Source organism: Typopeltis vanoorti, chromosome 21 (genome assembly GCF_054136105.1).
Source record: "Typopeltis vanoorti isolate ZY-2024b chromosome 21, IOZ_Tvanoo_1.0, whole genome shotgun sequence".
NCBI lineage: Eukaryota > Metazoa > Arthropoda > Arachnida > Uropygi > Thelyphonidae > Typopeltis > Typopeltis vanoorti.
In genome coordinates this window covers 73,526,173-73,547,276 of record NC_143569.1, presented here as the reverse complement: position 1 = coordinate 73,547,276, position 21,104 = coordinate 73,526,173, and the positions used below count along the sequence as shown (strand labels likewise).

The following is a 21,104-nucleotide window of genomic DNA, read 5'->3' as shown; positions in this document are numbered from 1 at the left end:
TGGGGGAAGGGAGTCAATGTAAGACTAGGGGGACAGCATGGTTTTGTGAAGGGTAGATCATAGCACAGCGTTCTATAACACAGCGACGGCTGAACTGGATAAGGGTAACGGGTTTACAGTGATTCTACTGGACCTTGCTAAAGCCTTTGATAGGATACCACATGGAATTCTAATCAGTAAACTGCAGCATATGGGGATGGATATAGGGTTGGTGAGATGGATAGGAGGGTGGTTGATGGAGAGATATCAGAGAGTGGTTTATTCAGGAGTAGAGTCCAAAAGACGGCCTGTGACTAGTGGTGTGCTGCAGGGTTCTGTTCGTCGACCACTACTGTTTAATTTGTTCATTAACGATATAGGGAAGGATCTGAGAGGAACTGTGCATTTGTTTGCGGACGATGCAAAGGAGGGTAGAGCAATAGTGACTGCTCAGGATGTCAAAATTTTACAGGATGATTTGGATAGTTTGAAGGACTGGGCTAAGGAGAATGGATGTCAATTTAATGTGGAAAAATGTAAGGTTTTGCACTTTGGGATGAAAAGATTAGCACTTCAACTCCCTATCCACCAACACTCCCAAGGATTTGGGAGTGCTGGTGGATAGGGAGTTGAAGTTTAGGGGATACATCGCAAAACTGGCAAAAAACAGCTCATCAAATCATTTGGTTGCTGAAAAACACTTTAACGAGCAGAGACAAACAGGTTTTTGTTCCTCTATATCGAGCCTTGATAAGACTCCATCTAGACTACTGTGCCCAGATATGGGCGTCAGGGTTTCTTCTTGATGGGGAGGAGGTGGAGAGGATCCAGAGATGAGTGACCAAGATGATAGCAGGACTATGGAATGAACATTATGAGAACAGGTTGAAGATTTGTGGGCTGCAGAAATTGGTTGATAGGCGAAAAAGGGGTGATATGATTGAGACGTTCAAATTACTGAAGAGTTTCTATAAGATTAATTCTGAAGATATTTTTGAGAATAGGACTAGTAGGGAGGACTAGGGGCCATCAATGGAAGCTTGGTAAGAGTGTGGTTAGCAAGGGTGTTAGAGCTAGGTTTTTTACTTGGAGAGTGGTAAATGAGTGGAATAAGCTGCCAGAGTATGTTGTGGGTGCAATGACTGTAAATGAGTTCAAGATGAAGTATGTTAGATACTGTGTGAATGTTGAATAATTGTTCTTGACATGATGTTCGGCCTCCCTCGATGAGTCTAAGGACTCCTTGGAGTTGCCCGTAATAATAATAATAATAATAGTTTTTATATGTACCTTCCTACTATCAAGACACTCACGAAATTTAATGAACATAATCCAAAATAAATAATTCTACTTTTATAAAATCTATAAATTTTCCAAGTGCCTCGGTACACAGTTGGTAGTGACCATTCCCATTTATTTGGGAAAAAATGTAGGTTCGAATCCTGTCGTATGCGAGGAATAATCCTGATAAAAGGTTTTCAATATATATGGAAAGGTCAAGAATTTTCTTCCTTTTTTATCCCACAAGGCGAGTAAACCGACCAGACCGCAAACAGGATTAACCTCGCTGTCCTACAGATTAATTTAGTTTATCCGAAGTCGTCAAGTTACTCGTTGAGATGCCAGCGAGCCTAAAACATTAATGGGAAGTGGAATACGAATGGACAATTTCTACTAACGAATCTTTTCTACTACTTGTCAGTGAAGAAGATAATTATGCTACTCCAAAATTCGGAACAAATTCGTACAAAGTAGATTTCGAATTTTGGAGTATTATTTTGGAGTTATCTTACGCTCTTCTAGAATTATCATTTTTGACGTATCTTATGTGTAGAACATTCAGATCACCATTAAATTATAACAATTTCAAAAACAGGCATATTGCTTAGCGCCACCTATACCGTTCTCTTTTTCAAGGATTCTATAATTATTGCTACGCTTTGTTTCCCAGTTTCGAGTTTCGTTTTTATCTGAAAATAACCGAAATAGCAAATTATTAATATATGGATGAATTCATTAGAGTTTTATATGTAAAAATAATAAAGGTTTCCTTTCTTTAGAAAGGAAAACGATATAAAGAATATATTTGTTTTGCAATTAATCATAATAATGATTAATCAAAAACGCCACTTTTTTTTGAGCTACATATAGAAAGTTATACCTTTTGTAAAATAAATGCGGATTTTTTGCCATCAGAAATAGGAGATAAGTAAATATTATAAAAAATGGTGAATTTATTTTATGTAATATTATATTAAATATTTAATGCTTTTAATCAAACATACAAAATGTGATGTTTCAGATCATCAGCATACTCTTTATTTTATTTTATTATTATTAAATGAAAATTTCAACATGAATTTCAGGCATAACTACCCTGTGTGGTGACGGGATAAGAATATCCCTACTGTAGCCCATGCATCTCGTACGAGGCGACTAAACTTGGTACCCAGGGAGGGAAATGGATGGCAGTGCTGTAGCCAATGAAGTTTTAACTGGGGCTCGACTATTGCTGTTACCCTCCTGCCATGATCAGAGCTTATAACCCTATATTACCCCATCCATACACTTTCTTCTATAGATAACGGGGAATATGAAAAGCATTTTTGCTTCACCCATCTAGCCAAAAAAAAAAAAAAAAAAACAGATACAACTGAAGTTAACACAGCGGGCTGTTGGATAATCTAGAACAGAGGTCGGCAATCTTTTTAATATAAAGAGCGCAATATAAATTTTGAAAATTACGGAGGGCTCATGACACAGGCATTTTTTCTCTCATTTCAGGCTTAGAGATTCTATGATTAGTTGTTTTTAAGAAAAAATGAATTTCAAATTTTAACATTATTTTATTTAACTCTCTCCATTATAAAGATTAAAAATATCTTTGTAAACAAAGTATTTTATATTTGAACTGATATTGAACACACATACTAAAAAACAAAGAGTTCTAACAGCGTTGAAAAGTGGCGTGAAGGGTAGTGAAAAAAGGCTGCATTGATAACTAGATGCCGTCAACAACTCAAACCACAAATATTTAATGTCGATGAAACCGGCCTTTTTTGGAAGCGAATACCTTCCAAAACTTTTCTGGCCAAATTAGAGAATTCTCAGCCTGGTTATAAAGTCTCAAAGTCGAATGAAATTACTGCTAGCAATATGCGAGCCGTTCGTAAGCATATTCTTCCACATTGTGCAAATGATTTTAGAGGCTTTTCATATGAATATAAGTTAATTAATTCTTATTCTGAGAAATTAAGTGATTCCGACCTGTTAAATTTAGATGCGCAATGGGAAATCGTGAAGAATATGAAGAAATTTAATTTTTGACAAGCTCAAAGAAATTTCGCAGAAACAATTTGAAAATATTTTTCGTACAATCGAAGTTTTTAAGCAGCATTGCTTAGAGGCTGACCCTGATGAAGAGAGAAGCAATAAAATTTGCAAAAGAGACAATAGGACCATTCCGTAAGTTGTATGAAAAAAAAAAAAAAAAAGGAAAAAAAAGAGAATGCCCGCCAAACTACGTCAGCTCAATTTTTTTGTTAAGAAGCAGAATAATAAATTTATATTCTGAACATGTTTTATTATCTTTCAGCTTCATGTTTTTCCTTTAACTAGGCTCTGAGGCATACGTAATTCTTTTATTAAAAAAAAAAAAAAAATTGAGGAACGAATTATACTTTTCCCATAGGTTATTATATTCGATTAGTGCGTTTCCGATTAATGCGCCTGTTTTAAAGAACGCGTTAGGCGCATTAATCGAGGGATTGCTGTACTTTATTTAATGATTCATTTTTAAAATTTTTTATTTATTGTTTTTTATTTCATGTAAGAGAAAGTGAAGAACTTAATCTGTGAGACACAAGATATCATTTGTATCGAATTTCTGGAGATTTCAAACATTCAGGTAGAAAAAAACCTAAAAATGCTATATATATATATATATATATATATATATATTTTTTTTTTTTATTATTTTATTTTATTTTTTTTTTCTTGGAGGTCCACTGTCAATCTTAAAGCTTTAAATGTAATATTGTCATTTCTCAAACGGTGGAATCAAAATCCATTAATTTTCCTATATTTTAAACGAATGCACGGTGTATCGGTATCTTATTTTTTCCAAATATAAAACAAAAATGGCTAGCAGTCAGTTAATAAGCTTACTAAATAACAAGATTATTAATTTTTAAATGTCCAAAAAAAAAAAAATGTTAAAGCGCGCGAAATGAAATAAAAGTAAATAAAAATAAAAATAAAATAAAATAAAAATAAATAAAATAAAAATAAAATGAAATAAATACAATAAAATAAACAAACACAATAATACTTTCCAGTCCGATTTTGGTCATTTCTTATTCGAGCAATAAATTAAATATGACGAACGCACGTGTAATTCTGTGACTTTCATCTCTTAATGGGTGTGTACGTAGCATATGTGCTTCCTGGAAGAATTTCCGTATTAACAGAAACAGACCTCCAGGTAAATGCTGTGTCGGAGAGATATCCTGCAATAAAGCAGCTGTTTGTGAACACCTCTGTTGCTGGAGATCAGAGAACATGCGTCAGTATATATTAGTAAAATTTTGATGGCATTAATACTATTTGAATATACACTATTTGAATTTTAATTAATCATTGTCAACAAAGGTAAATCTTATTGTCTATTAAATATGCATACAGAAAATAGGCTCGAGTTAAGTCTTCTAGAGCTTAATATAATAAATAATTTAGCTCTCATTTCCCTTTAAATGATTATAATCTAGCATGTTTAAATTAAATATTGTCAAATCCCCCACTCATTTTTTTTAAGGCTTGACAACAATCCTGAAACGAAATATTTGATATTTGAACGCGTTGTACAAATTTACAAAAGCTAGTTGGCGAGTTTGTACAAAGTTTAAGTCGTATTAAGTGTCCACAGACAGGTTTGTCTCATTATACGAGAGAAAAACCAAAACGACAACTCCTGGAAAAATAAAAATAAAGTAATAAATAAATAAACAATTTTCCACCATCTAGCTAATTCCGTCTCTGATAATAAACCATGAATGAGAAATTACAAAGTAGGAACAAAAGTGCTTGGAAAAACACTAGAAATATTAAAAATCGTAGGTACGTGTAACACTAAGGCTACTAACATAGTTACAAAGGCGTCTGATTGTTCGATGTTATATCAATAATTTGCTCCGTAAATTGTCTGGCCCTTCCAAAGATAATTGCCACATCAGATGTAAAATAATCGAAGAAGGGAAAAGACACCGTAGTTTAAAACATTCCTACAAATAAAAGGAAGAAGATGGCAAATAGAGATCATGGAATTCTGAAAAAGGGGGTCTCCCAAAGAGAAATGACTGCAGTTCCCTGTGCAATGAGATCAACCCGCAAAATAAATAAATAAATAAATTGTCAGTGACCAGCCTATTAAGGCTTCTAATATTATTGTGCGTTTACCAAACTCTGTGTTTATATTAAATAAATTCTATCACACATTCTATTCCCAAAGGGAATAGAATCCTGAATCCCTTTAACCCTAAGTAACCTTTTTTGAAGATCGATGGACAGCCGATCTTCAGCTAACACTGATAGCAGACAGAAACCGAAATATTACGAAAACCATTGATCTTCCACAGATTATTTCGATGCCTGCTATTTAAAAATAAATATTAAAAAAATGGGATCGCAGAAAAATTTTGAAAGGCAGAATTAATAAACCCAATTGAACTGTTCCAGTGATTTTTATTATTGCTGTGTCTATAAATTATTTCCAATCAATAATAATTCTTGTATTTCAATGGATTTAGATGGATTTGGATTTCAATGTCACACGATCTAAAATTATCGTAGAATTGTATTAAACTAAAACCTTTATGCCTTTTCTACTCTTAGGTGAATATTGTGATATTAACACGTTGGGTCGTATGCAGTGATGAATGTATAAAAATGAACTAAAGTTCATTATTATATATGTAAATGTAAATTTTACATTTACATCCATGAAGGTAAAAAAAAAAATGACAGGAAGAGGAAGTCTTTAATGTATAAAACGTCATCTGCATTCACATTGTCGTTTCACGCATGCGCAACTTTCCGTCGCCACTCGAAAAGTGTGAATTACGAACAAACTCACGTTAGAAACAGTCATTAAGTCATTTTTGACTACATCAAAATGCTATCTTTATTAACGATCGCTGTTTTGTACCTTTTGAGTTCTCTTCGCTTAGTTCAAGCAGAATCTTGGATACCATCTGAGAACGGGACTTGTCCTCTTGATAATTGTGCGATTGATAACTTCGACATATCTCAGGTAATATCAGAATACTTTTATAACCATTGCGCCAATTATTTTAGCGTGCAGGTCTTGTTATCTTTATGCATAATCCTCTTCTATATTAAAATGTACAAGGTAAATGATGCATCATCTCAGATATGTAATTTAAACATTGATGAATTAAACTTTAGTGTTAACTTTACTATTTCGGTTGGTCATAATACCTAATAGATGAATCGTAAATAATTTAGATCTATTTCTATTCAAACGTTAAAATTAGATACAGTATTAAAGGAGGTAATCAGAGCTGGGGGTGGGGGCAGTGTTATTGCCTGGTTAGTATTAATTTTTGTTTACTTTACAGCTAAACGGAACATGGCATTGGATTGCAAGAGTTCTGCCGAACATATTTCAAGGGATTCCTTTGTGCATGGACTTATATGTTTCCTCAACTGTCACCTATTTAGATATCAAGATAAATCTGTAAGAGATTTTCAGTAATATTCAAAATCAATTTTTTTTTTTATGTTGTTCTTACCCATGTACTATAATCGGCACCAAATGTACTATAGGTTGCAAACCTATAATACATTTGGTGCCGTGGTTGGATATGCGTGTGTGTGTAAATAACTTTTTTAACCTTGGGAATAATGTTTTTTTACCTTGGGATTAATGTATATTAGGGTTACCAAGTAATTTTATAAACTTGGTTATTTTACTCCTAATCCCAAGTAAGCAAACAGTTAAGTTTGCGCCTGAACGTAGTTCAAGTGTAAAGGTGGTGCAACACCAGGGCAACTCATTGTAAAGGTGGGTAAAGCTCTGATCACTATTCTTAGTATTTTCCATAATGTAAAGCACATCTCACTAAGAGATGGATACTGCAATACATTATGGGTGGGGTCACTACCCATTTATTTCATATTTCAACCTTTTTTGAGGTCTCCTCAGTGAGTAGCTAGACCCTAAATACTAAGGTTGAGTTGTTAAAGCTCTGATCATGGCAAGAGGGTAACAGCAATAGCCGAGCCTCAGTTAGAACTTCATTGGTTACAGCATTGCCATCCATTACCCTCCAAGGGTATTAATCTTTTATCAAGCCATACCAAGGTTTTAGTAATACAGAGCCTTATGAACTTTACCTATATAAGTTGCTACAAGGTGTTTTTATTTTGAATAAGAATCTCTGGAGGAGATACAGTCAGGTTAGTTTTAAGTTTTTTTACCTTGGGAATAATGTATATTAGGGTTACCAAGTAATTTTATAAACTTGGTTATTTTACTCCTAATCCCAAGTAAGCAAACAGTTACGTTTGCGCCTGAACGTAGTTCATGTTTAAAGGTGGTGCAACACCAGGGCAACTCATTATAAAGGTGGATAAAAGCTTGGTATTTAGGGTCTAGCTACTCACCGAGGAGACCTCAAAAAAGGTTGAAACCGGTCTGGGTAGTGACCCCACCCATACTGTATATGCAGTATATACATCTTTTAGTGAGATGTGCTTTACATTATGGAAAATACTAAGAATAGTGATCAGTGGCTCTGATCACTAATCTTAGTAATTTAACCACCTGCACAATGAGTTGCCCTGGTGTTGCACCATCTTTAGACTTGAACTACGTACAGGCGCAAACTTAACTGTTTGCTTACTTGGGATTAGGAGCTAAAATAACCAAGTTTATAAAATAAATTGGTTATCCTAATATACAAATATACAATATTCCCAAGTTAAAAAATTTATTACATATATATATATATATATATATATATATATATATATATATATATATATGGGATTATTACTGTTAACTCGGAGTTGGGATATGTTCATTTTTTATATAAACTTACTAAAATTTCGAGAATTATAATAAATTGATATTTATTTGATACGCAACATGTTTCGTCGGGATCGACTTCATCAGACGTTAAGAACATAGAAAGCTATTAAAAGACACTGAAAAAAAAAAACATTGAGACACTCTAAAGGTATAAAATTATAAAGCTATAATATTCGACTGTAAATTACAGTTATTATGAACTTCGGCTATATTCCGTGTTAAAGTTCTATTGTTGTACACCTGTGCGTGTGTGGTTCCGCGAGATCTCCAGTATCTGAAAGAGTCAGGCAAATTATAGCTGAGATTATTGTTCATATGAAGAGGGTCCAAGGTGATTTCTTTTGACTGTAATAACTGTAATTTACAGTCGAATTTATAGCTTTATAATTTTATAGCTTTAGAGTGTCTCAATGTTTTTTTTCGGTGTCTTTTAATAGCTTTCTATGTTCTTAACGCCTGATGAAGTCGATCCCGACGAAACATGTTGCGTATCAAATAAATCTCAATTTGTTATGATTCTCGGATTTTTAGTCAGTTTATATAAAAATAAAAAATGAATATATATATATATATATATTTTTTTTTTAATTTATTTTTTACATAGTCCAGAACCCTGCTCTAAACACGAAACAACACTTTAGGTCTCCAGTAAGCTGGGCGGTGGTCTCACGCCAGCGGATGAACTTCACCTCCCACTAAGTGTTTGATTTTGATTTTTTTAATGCTTCTAAATATGGTTTAATGGCACGTTTTTCTCAAGCAATACTAAATGAGAAGGACACGGCAGTTTTATTTTTTATTTATTTATTTTTACTGAAAGAGACCAGAGAATATAGCCATTTGTAGGACACGATTTAGTTATTTATTTATATATTGATACAATATCGACTTTTATACTGTAAAGTCCACGCAGTTAGCCTAGTGGCTATGCGCTTCGCAACTATAAGCCTGGGGAAGGAGTGTCCTGGGTTCGATTCCGTCGACGACGTGAGAAGCTCAAGGATCTCCCTCAGCCATAACCAAGTTAGCCGGTCTTGGACTTGGGCAGGATTTTCTCCACAGTTTATCTGGGGTTTTTCATCCCGCAAGCAAGCAAACCCGCCCCGTGAACACACAGGCTACAGTCATAGGATACCTCCAGGAATAAGGAGTAACCAACCTATTCCGTAGGATTTCGGTCCCGAATGCCTACACGGTAAAAAGTGTAGGTTTGCGCGTGAGCGTAAATTAGGAATGATATTGTAAAGAAAAAAAATAGTATATAATGTTTAAAAATATGCACTGCCTAGTCAGAAAATTAGACATTACTAGTTTATTAACACATGGCACTGTTGCACGAGCGTATTTAGAATAAATATATGAAAGTCACTACTCCCGTGGCAAAATTCGTGGTCTGAGATTCTTAGATTAGACTGAGATCACATGTACATTTGGAAAATGGGTCATCGCCCTAAAACAAAAATCTGCTGTAAGGTGCACGTGAATTGAAAATTGTTCAAATAAATGATACCATTTAGAGATATTGCGAAGAATATGCGCGACATTTAGTCACCTATATGTGACTAAATGAGGGTAAGTGGGGAGGTAGGGGTAAGGAAGAAGAAGAAAAATAGGCCTCAGCTCATTATTCGAATCGTGCTAGCTTAAAGCTATCAGATGATATCTCTTCACCCTCCTAGAAGATCTGCCTCAAAAAAAAACAAAAGGACCACGGAGGTAACCGGTGCCCAGGTGACCCACTCCTTCAGGGCAGCCCGCTTCGGGTAGGCCTGTGCTGCATGCGTTCTTCGTCCGAGTCCGTGGGAGACCAAGGACCAAAAGAGACCTCAAAGTGGATGCAAAGACCAAAGACATGGCTAAGGGTGGAGATGCTGCTGCAGATGGAGATGTTAAGCAGCAGCAAACAGAACTTAGTGTTATTTCTGACATTACACAGGATTGGAGGTGAACACCACTTGTTGTTAAATCTGATGTCATCCAAAGCCTCTCTCTCGAGATGTAAAAACCTCCTTAAGGAACCATAGAACAGGTAGAGGACGATCCGAGAGAGATCCAACAGATTGGAAGGATTAGCATAGTTGGAAAATTTTTTCTTACCTTCCAGATGTGATATTTAAATTCATTGATGATGAATGTTAGTAACTTCTGCCTGTTGTTAGCTGGTGGAGCGAACTGCAGGAAGATCACTTGCTCCTGCAGTAGGAGGAAGGGGGGATGCGGAGCAAGTCGCTTAGCCTCCTCCAGATGAAGATGGAAATGGGACACGTGTAGAAAGCGTGCTCTACGGTGTCCAGGCTCTGGCAGAAGCCACATAGTGGGTTCCAGTTGTTGTTGAACCACCACCTATTCACGTTGACTGAAAGGTGTCCACAGGCTATCCTCCAGACCAGGTCCTTTCTCGACGGGTAACCTCGATGTTTAGAGAGGTGGCCTAAGAGGATGTCGTTCTTGTTGATTCCTAGATCCGGAACGTCAGTACGAAGGATGTTAAAGAAATGATTGTAGCACATCTTTCTGTTCCGGATCCCGGCAGTGTTGACACCCGACGAGTGGAGTTGTTGTACTAGCTGGCAAAGTCTGTTGTAATCCTCTGGAACAATATCCGCCTTGTGACCATGGTGGGCTGGGATCCCAAAAAGGGGAAGCTTAAAGCCTAAGAAATACTGCAGGATAGCTGCAGGGATGGTTGGTCTGTAGTATCCTGCTAAGATGGAAGGTGGTATTGCTTAGGTATTTGATGTTGAGGACGGGGAGGCCAAAGCCCTCCCCAGCTTCTCCCGAAGTTGAAGGATCTTGATGTCAACCTGCTTGAAGGCTGATGTTATTTCGGCCGCTGTGATTGGTGCAACCAACCCTGCTTGGATGTGCACAGGGAAGGGGTCAATATTCCAACAGGAGTAATCCTGTGGGGTACTGTTGTCCTGGTAGAGGTTGTTGTAGTACCCCCAGAAGGCTTTCAGGATGTCGGGTGTTGTGGTGTAGGTACACCCGCCTTCAGTGATGGTGGTGATGGTTCGCTCCTGTCGAAAATTGACATAGCGCCTGCTGTAGAAAGCAGCCGATTGCCTGTCTTCCGAGCGGAGGTGGAGTCAGATCTTAGTGTTCTTTTCTTCCCCTTGCTTCTGTCTCTCCGCTTCAATGTCGAGATTAATGTCACGGATGGCATTGTGACATGGAAAGCCTTGGCGTTGGCTGGCCACGAACCAGCTTCTTTCCTTGTATAGATCACGAAGCCGAGATCTTCTGAGGAAGGCACATTCTTGGCCCCATTTTATCATGTTTTCTTTGATGTTGGATTTTAGTCGTGCCCACGCGTCCCAGTCCCAGCGAGCGGTGCTCCAGGTGGAGCACAGTTGGTTAAGCTTAGCCGAGAACAGGGACTGGAAGTCTGGTGGTAACTTCCAGGGGCCCGGACCAACTTCTACTGCTTCTAGTGGATGATACGTGAGCACAACCATTTTGTGGTCCGAAATGGTATATTTAATTTGAACGTGCCTTATAGCTTCGGATCTGGAGACAAGGGAGGGTGACAAGTAGAACCGGTCGAGCCGTGTGCCGATACCTTGGCCTGTCCACGTATAATCCCGACAGTAGGGGTTGTGAGCCCTCCAGATGTCTGTCAGCTGGAGATTCCTGAGGTGAATTCCCAGTTGCTTGTAGCCAGCAGTACCTGTGTTGGGATTACCCCCACTTTATCGTAGGCCGGGTCCGCCACGCAGTTGAAGTCCCCCATCAGGATGACGTGATGGGTGCCATATAAGTAAGTATAAAGTGACTGGAAGAAAGTCGACCTTGATTTTGGATCTGCCGGGGCGTAGATGTTAATGTACCTAGTGGTACAGCCCCGGTACTTCCAGTCAATGGCGAACTCTCCCTTCTGCGTCCCTCTGGATGTTATGGAAGGCTCGGAGGAGGGGGGGGGGGCTAGCATAGCTACCCCGACTCCGGCGCTGTTTCTGTTGTCGAATCTCCAAAACGATGTTACGAGGTACTTATGGCTTAAGTACCTGCATGTCCTTGTAATGGAAAATGCGTTTCCTGCTGGAACAAAAGGCGGATGTTGAACGCTAGCATGAGCTTCCACACCTCCTCTTGTTTAGATGGTGAGCGGAGCCCTCTGATGTTTAGCGAGGCAACTCAAAAAGGGAGTGGCAGCATTATGATGCTTTACATTGTTATACCCGGCCTATAGGTCCTTGATTCGCAATTGCTTGACATATTTGATTAAAGCTTCAATTTGTGTGTGTGTGGGGGGGGTAGAATATCCCACACCCTGCAGACCGGCTTCCAGTTCTGCACACGAGCTCGAGAGGACCTCGAACTCGTGACGACTGTTCTTAATCTTGAAGCTTGATAGTTTATTGTTCACTATTTTGTTGTCAAAGCAGTTGAACTGGGAGCCGGTGTGTTTACTAATTTTAGAGTTAATGCTCTCCTGAGGGCGGGAAGGGGTTTCCACCTCCATTTCCGACTCAGATGTTGTTGTGTCCGTGCTTTTTCTGGAGCGGCTTCGGTATTTTTTCCTCATTTTAGGGGAAGCCTGCTCCTTCCTCTTAGGAGGTTCTTGGGAGGGGGGGGGGGAGTTGATATTTCCCTTCCTCTGTCTTCTGTTCTTCTGCAGGGTGGACGCTGACTATTACTGGGGAAGTCTTAAAAGCGTCTACAGAGGAAGCCTCCTCTGATGTTGTTGAGGCGGGGGGGGGGGATAGCTGGTGGAGTGTTAGCTTTAGCTTCATCTGTACCCTCTGTTGTTCGTTGTTCTTACGTCGCTGGTAGTGGTACGGTGGAAACGACCGAGGGGGGGGGGAGGACTGTTTCTTCAGCTGATGTTGTTGCTGGGGGGGGACAGTTTCTTCTGCTGTTGATGGTGCAGGACGCTTCTTAATTTTCCCTAGAACTGTCTGTGAAAATGTTTTCTCCCCGATGGTGTTGGGGAGTACTGGAAATTCACCGGCGTCTCGAGCAAGTTACTAAAGTTATTATGAAATGCAACAAAGTTAGTATATATATATATATATATATATATATATAACGATATTAATACAACACAAAAAAAAAAACTAGTAGAACAAGTAAAGGATATCCTAGATCACGTGGCGTCCTTCAGAAATCCGTCTCGTCAGTGAGTAGCTAGACCATATTGAGATCTCCTCAGTGAGTAGCTAGACCCTAAATACCAAGGTTTTAGTAATACAGAGCCTTATCAACTTTACCTATACATACAAGTTGCTACAAGGTGTTTTTATTTTGAATAAGAATCTCTGGAGGAGATATAGATGTAAATAAGTTTTTACCTTGGGAATAATGTATTAGGGTTACCAAGTAATTTTATAAACTTGGTTATTTTACTCCTAATCCCAAGTAAGCAAACAGTTAAGTTTGCGCCTGAACGTAGTTCAAGTCTAAAGGTGGTGCAACACTAGGGCAACTCATTGTATAGGTGGGTAAAGCTCTGATCACTATTCTTAGTATTTTCCATAATGTAAAGCACATCTCACTAAGAGATATGCTTTACATTATTACTTAACTACGTTCAGGCGCAAACTTAATTCTTTGCTCACTTGGGATTAGGAGTAAAATAACCAAGTTTATAAAATTACTTGGTGTATATATCTATCTATCAATATATATATATGTTAAAGATACCAAGCTATTTTATATTTTATATATATATAAACTTGGTTTTAATCCTATTTTCCAGTGTCTGTTTGCTTACTTGGGAAATGGAATTAAAACCAAGTTTATATATATATAAAATAGCTTGGTATCTTTAACGTATATTATACCCAAGGTAAAAAAACTTTCTACATATCATATATATATATGTATATTATTATTATTTTATTTTTTCTAAACCATGCGATATGTCGATATTAGGTTTAATGGCGGTTGATTTTTGCGCAAACAAACTACTGCTCAGGTCAGCGGGTGTCAGAAATGAACACACGAAATTAACGGGCATGATAAACTGACATCATAGCTTTGGTTGCTCAGGCAGTAATTCCGAACTATTACTTATGGCATTTTTGAAGTGGGAATATTTGATTTAACTCTGGGCATTAAGATCATCCAAGTGCTCAATCTGCATAACACTTTAAGAAAATGATTAAAACTTTGTTCTATTTCAATCGTGGAACAAAGTGCTTCTTTTACATAACTGCTGGAGCAATCTATATTTGAATATCAGTTGTTTATATTTAGCATAATAATTTTGGGAGCTTTGTGTGTGTGTGTGTGTGTGTGTGTGTGTTACAATCAATGGTTGAGATTTTGTTTCCAAGATAAATAAATATGAACTAAACTTTTCTAGGTTTTCTTATTACATGGGTCCGGGTCTAGGCGGAAGAGACATAATAATACCTTTTAAAGCCTTCCAAGTAACTACTAAATGTTCTACTTTTACCATTTGCTACTCGGAAAGTGAGTATTCATTGCTTTTTTTCTTAGTATTATTTTTTCATCTTTAGGTAACAGTAGATATGGCTAAAACGGCCTCACCTACTCCCTATACATTTTGGGAACAAAAAGGCGTTAGCTGATTTTTTTTTCTATTTTTGTAGTAAAGAATAATGAATTAAAAAAGTATCCCATTTTAATCATTATCATTCCTAGAATTTATTATTATTATGATGATGATGATTGAAGAGACAAGATGAAATAAAGTTAAGAATACAGCCAAAATGTTATGGCTTCGTATAATTCTTGGTTGTTTCAAATAATTTAAGTATTATTTGTGTAGAGGAGAAACTCCTTTCTTATATCTGAATAAAGTTGCTTTGGGCAATGACATTGCTTAGCTTCGAAGTCGGTCAGGTTTACGTGTTAACAATTATTATTATTATTACACGACACCACCTTGGAGTGCAAGAATTCATTACGGAAGACCATCCTGCACTACACAACCCAGTGGCGCACCCAGGGGGGGGGACAGATGGCCCTTTTCCCCAACGAAAAAGGAAAAAAAACACTAGAAATTTTCCAAAAATCTTTTCCTAATTAAAATTCTTTTTTTTTTTTTTTTAATTTCTGTTTGGATCATGTCTTTTATTTCTATACTACTTATGAATGAGCGATCATTGCAGATGCTCAGTCATAGGTCGTACGCGATGCATAGTGTCTACTCAACTCGCCCCCCCCTCCCCAAGTTTAAATCCTGAGTGCGCTACTGACACAACCTAACAATGCTACAATTTATTTGCGCTCATGAATACATTTACTTAACAAGTAAAATAATTCATTGGCCGAGATATACTGTCCTTATTTATCTTAGATTCCTTCGGATCAGTCTTAAACAACACTGTCGTTAATACATTTTGTGTTTAGGAAATTTTTCAAAATTTCCTAAACACAAAATTCTCTGGTCTACGTTTTCAAACTTTCATTCTCTCTCTTTTCTTGTTTCTTTCATTATCTCGGTACCGAAAGCTCTCCATGTCACCTGTCTATTACCATCAACCTTCTCGGTGAGCATGCGCATTTATTCAACTAAGTGGCAAACGAGATGTTAGTAATGGCTGACGTGTTGTCGTTAGCGAAAGGAAAATACGTGTGTGACCGACGACAGATATCACTGTACACTTAACAATCGTGAATTACGATAAAAACCATTGTAGGCAATCTGTGTTCCTTTACCAATATGACTACACCAGTAAGCAACAGCCTACTGGACCACCTGGTTACTGTTTGTTTCAATGTGTTGATTACTCTCTATGTTCGCCTCCAATGAATGGATGTAACTTCATACAAGTACCGAAATGCTTGAAGAGAATCAAAATCACAGAAAAATAATGGCTTATATTTTATTGAATAATCGTTATTTTATCTAATTCTTTGTTGTTGTTTTCAAATAATTATTGTATTATTTGTGTAGAGGAGACCCTCCTAATTATAATTTTATAAAATTATAAAATAAAATTAATAATATTCCCAGAAGTTTCAGTTATTTATATTGCTAATTAAAAAAAAAAGCAAGGAAACACAATTTTTTTCTTTTCATAACTTAGTAATAAATAAAGGTGAATTATACAACATCCGTCTGAAGTAATCAATGTAAACTAATGTTTTTTGGTTTACTGGTGTTTATTATTACTGATGTTTAATATTTGTATAGGTGAAATAATCATAAAAAAGAATGAAAGAAAAATATAAAACTATTATTTAAACTTAGTGAAATGGAACTGTACCTAATACCTGTTGTATGCAGATGATCAGTCACATAACAAGAAGTGAATTTCAAAATCAATATTTACCTTAATTACAAATGTTACAAAAATTCGGAATAGAATTATTATTATTACAATGAATGTATCCATGGGCTCAGAAGATTCATCGCAGGAGAGCTTATATTATATTAGACTCATTCACTCACAATCACTTGACATTGCATTCCATCCTTTCACCACCCTCCAAGCCAAAAATCTATTCCGAACACCCTTCTTAACCACATACCACCAGCATATTTAAGTCATCCTGCAAGATTTCTGCATCTCTACTGGAAAGAGCCATTGACTATGGCTCTTCCCACTTTTGAACCATCAGCAAATTATATCTACAAATAAAAAAAAATACTATGGCTTTTGAAAAGCTATTTTCAGTGATAAGCTCGAACTTTAGCTCTACTTGACTCTTTTTTTTTTTTTTTTTTGAGATCGACGGCCAGATAATCTTCACCCATAGCCATCACTGATAGTCGCCACAAGACTATCAATGATTCAAAGGCATCGGGTAAGGAAGGAGAGTGAGGCAGACTACTGCCATCTCGTGGTTCCTAATACTGATTATCTGAAATATCTCAAATTCTACGATCGATTTTCTTATTTTGTAGTGTTAAACACCCGTCTTAAAAACTCTACTTGCCCGTATCCAAAGATCGACTAATTCTAAAACCGGCTAAAAATAAACCAATAGGTATAGAAAACGTTCCTCTAATCAGCGACTAGAATCGAACTTAGAATGGTCTTTCTTCCGGCGAACTAGCACTATGGTAGTGAACGCGATTTCCACAAGGCTACATAGGCACCAGTAAAATTATGTTTAAAAAGAAAATTTTAGAACAAATTAGCCGCTTCAAATTCCTCGACTGCTCTGTATCATATACAAAAGAAGTTGACAACCATACCAAAAATTCAAACTTCGTACAGATAATAGGGATGATGAGTAATATTTTCACAAACCCATGTTCGAAAGCATACACAAGAATAAGAGTTTATAAAGTTCTGGAAAAACGTTCTATAGTGGAATATGAACCATAAAAAAGTGCAGAAAACAAAAATAATAGAAACTGGAAGACGGATAGCAGGCTGCATACTCTATATATACAAAAAAAAAAAAAAAAAAATGCATTGATTAAAGAAGGGACACTTTTACTGTCCCAAAGGATACTCCGATACCATCCAATAAGAAAACATAGAAGTCAAGAACAGCTAATGAAAAGATGGGAGGAGAGTGGAACAGACCCCTCGGCCTAAATTTTGAAAGAATGATGAGGATGCAAAGGTATGAGTGGTCACTCTTTTGAATCTTGTCCATGAAAGCTTATTGCCATTTCGCAATTAGAGTTGCTGCGTCTTTTAAGCTCGCATACGATGACACACAAATCATAAGTAGTCAATTAGGTAAGACTGATGTGTCAGCAAGATGATGAACGAGATCAGATGGCGCTACGGTGACCTTCAGAATAAATTCCGAAACAAATATATGAAGTGTCTCCTACATCTAACAACAAAGAATTTTCAGTGCATGCATATGCAAGGAAGATAACCGGCTTCATATTTTGAGATCATGGAGTTTTAACGACTCATTGTTTTGTTTTTTCTCCACTATTTAAGCGATTTCTACAAAGCATCCTCTTAACAATTTTTAGATTCTATTCACTGCGTTGAATTTCTTACCGATTACCTAAAGCGTTCTGTTTGTGCTGTGTGTGTTGTCTGACTACTTTCGCTCATTAATGACACTATCTCAGTCTCCTCCTTCTCCTCTTCATTCATCCCTGTTGTCCTACAGAAACTGAATTTCCCTAGTATTTTGAGACACTACAATTTTTTAGTTTAAGGCAAGAGTAGTCTGTTTATGTAAAGCTAACCACTCCCAAGACTGTCACAGTCTAATTTTTCATATGTAAGGATAGTGTGCAGGATATTGTGTGTTACTTTTTTTCCCCTGAATTTAACACATGCTGTCCTAGTTGGCCAATTGAACAGCTTACCTACTAAGGTTTTGGGTTTGAATCGCACTGCTGCGTGGAGTAGGAGATGTTTTAAGAGACCATCATTCTGATTATTATAGGCTGAAAAATTTTCGGTTGTCAGCTTATCGTGATAGGGGGATTAGTGGTGGGAGTTATATAAAAATACACACACACACACACACACACACGAAGTAGAGTTAAATTTGATATGATCTTTTTCAAATGTCAGTTTGTTACAGCGACAGACAGACAGACACTTTGATCTGTTTGCGAAAATGTTCAATGCAAAATTCTAAGTTGTGTCCTATTCCAAAAGTTGAAAGGTAGTATGAAAAAAAAATGAAGCATCTAAGGATATGAGGCTAGCGCGTATTATAGCGCCAGCTAAAATTTGTGTGTGTGTGTGTGGTTACCGGATGAATAAGGTGATGTCGTCATATATATGTTACAGCTAAAGTGCAGAAATCAGTTATTCTGCAGATTATCTAGGTATTGTGCAGATTAACTACGGTGATCCGTTAATGTGCGGAAAATTGTTTCATTTCTCAAATTACCTAGGTAATCTGCACATTACCTACTAAGCACTCGTTAAAGTGAAAATAAGATCTTTGCTGGAACAACAGCAACGTTTCTGTACGCTTAAATTAACAGAATGTTATTTATTTATTTTTCGATATCTACAGAATCAAGTTAAAACAATCAAACAATCAACAAATTAGTTGATAGAATCCATCATCAATCAATTAATATAATACAAGGAATCAATCGGTTTAAAATATTATTACAATTAAGAAAAAAAACATATGATAAAATTATGTTTACTTATTAAAAAACCAAACTAAAAGTGGAGGGAGAGGGGGAAGGAGTAGGGAAAGGAAATGAGAGAAACAAACTTTTGAACTTTAACGATAGGGAAGCCGTTAATGTGCACATTACCTAGGTAAAATGCGGAAAACTCTTGATTCCGCACGTTAACGGAGCAAATCAGTTAATCTGCAGATTAGCTAGGTAATCTGCACATTAACGGTTTTGGCACTTTAGCGGTAACATATATACTATGAAAAAGTCAAATAGGAAAAATACAGACACGTGGCTGATTATCAGCTTGAAAGGAGCTATGCGGAAAGTAAAATTAGCACCCCCCCCTCTCATTTATGTAAGGTCACAAATTTTGTACTTAACCTTTGAATATGGAAATAGAACCAATACTAATTTCAACTTATTCAAGTCCAATGTTTTTTTTTTTTTTTTTGTTTTTTTTTTTCTCCAGTGGGGCCACATTCCGATATTTACTTCTCTATTCTGAAGTTAGTTCACAATAAATATGCCATTTTGAGTGTTTGTGCTCAGTACACGGAGATAGATGAATCACATTCTAGTAAGTGAATCATTTTAGTAATTCAGCCTTTTTTTTTTATCTAATAGAATACATATCGACAATTAGAAATAATTATAATGGCTATTTTTTGTTTTGCTTTCAGTTTCCACTGTCGTTATTTCTAGAAATACCAGTTTGAGTAAGGATGAAGAAACAGAAGTCAGAAATTTCCTTAAGGGAGAGGAGATAGAGTTCGGGGACCGTCCAAAAAAATGCACGAAGTTACAGAGACCAGAATAAGGGACAGAAAATATTTGGTGATAAAACATTGCAATAAAGTTGCAAGTGGAGGCGGAATGTGGACCAGGAAAGTCGTTTGAAATAATAATTCAAATTATGTTTTACTGATTTATATATGTATTTGGCATGATTTAAATGAATTAAACTTTGCTTGTAGTGGGCTTCAATGGCTTTTTTTTTATTTTATTTTTATATTAAAGGCCGCTTCGTGCTTTCAATAAGGAATGTGGTGGTCTCACAGTGAACGACTGAATTCACGTACCACTTAAAGACATTCGCAAATGTTCAATGTTTGCAGTGGAATTCGAATCCACGACTTAACGGTACTGCTTCGAGAATGGAAGCAGTATCCACTCCACCAGTCATTGTATTCTTGGCTATTGTATTCTTGAACCCTCCTAGTGGGTTGACTTGCTTTATTAATAATGGCAGAGATCCTCCCCTAATTTTATTGTGTTCTCTTTCTTATCTATTATATAAAAAGGTAATCATCTACAAAACAAAGTAATATGATTCTATGAAGGCATAGAATCACATAAAATAAAATCTGAAATCTGTGGTGCCATCTATTAGTCAAGTGATGAATTACTTTTGAATAATATTTACTTGTGAATACAAAAATATAAAGAGCTTAACTTTGGCAGCTTACCTGTACATATGTTGCGTCACAATTACAAAGGTCAAATGATTTACAATCATTTGACCTTTGTGTATTAGAGTTATTTATGTAATATATAATATTCCATAAATAACTTCGTCTATACTGACTGAGCTACGGAGGCTTATAATTCATAATTATAATATAATTTATAATATACCGCAATTATAAATTTATAATATACCATAATTATAAAAGATGAAATATACTTATTTTTTAAAATTAATTTTTCAAAATTAAAAATTTAATAAAAGTAAAAAACCATAGGAGACTACACATTTGGTGTAATGTTATACATCTACTACTGAGTTCATTTGCTTTGTGTAACAACACTTTTCTAATATAGAGTAAAACGCTTTTGAAACAAAGCTTGGATTACACTTGCATGGAAAGATGCTTTCTATTTACACATAACAGCCTAAGTAGCGGGTTATGATTTCATACATCCACAATCAGCTTGCAACAAGGTCATTACTCATTTTGCACCTTTACTGATGAGTGATTAGAAATTGACAGACGAATCAATTGGTAAAGTGTGTTCGCACTGCAG

General features: G+C 36.3%; 1 protein-coding gene across 2 annotated transcripts; it reads left to right on the top strand.

Annotated features, from left to right (window-relative positions):
- The first annotated feature begins 6,104 nt into the window (after window positions 1–6,104).
- Window positions 6,105–20,058, top strand: LOC150094971 (uncharacterized). 2 transcript variants are annotated; one of them, XM_090411548.1, is made up of 5 exons: window positions 6,105–6,286; window positions 6,615–6,733; window positions 14,400–14,509; window positions 19,549–19,656; window positions 19,760–20,058. In XM_090411548.1, exons 1-5 carry the CDS (start codon window positions 6,149–6,151, stop codon window positions 19,894–19,896), a joined length of 612 nt encoding a protein of 203 aa, XP_090267674.1. In that variant the 5' UTR covers window positions 6,105–6,148; the 3' UTR covers window positions 19,897–20,058. The 2 variants fall into 2 exon arrangements, with proteins under 2 accessions (XP_090267674.1, XP_090267675.1); XM_090411549.1 differs by lacking the exon at window positions 19,549–19,656.
- The last annotated feature ends 1,046 nt before the right edge of the window (window positions 20,059–21,104 follow it).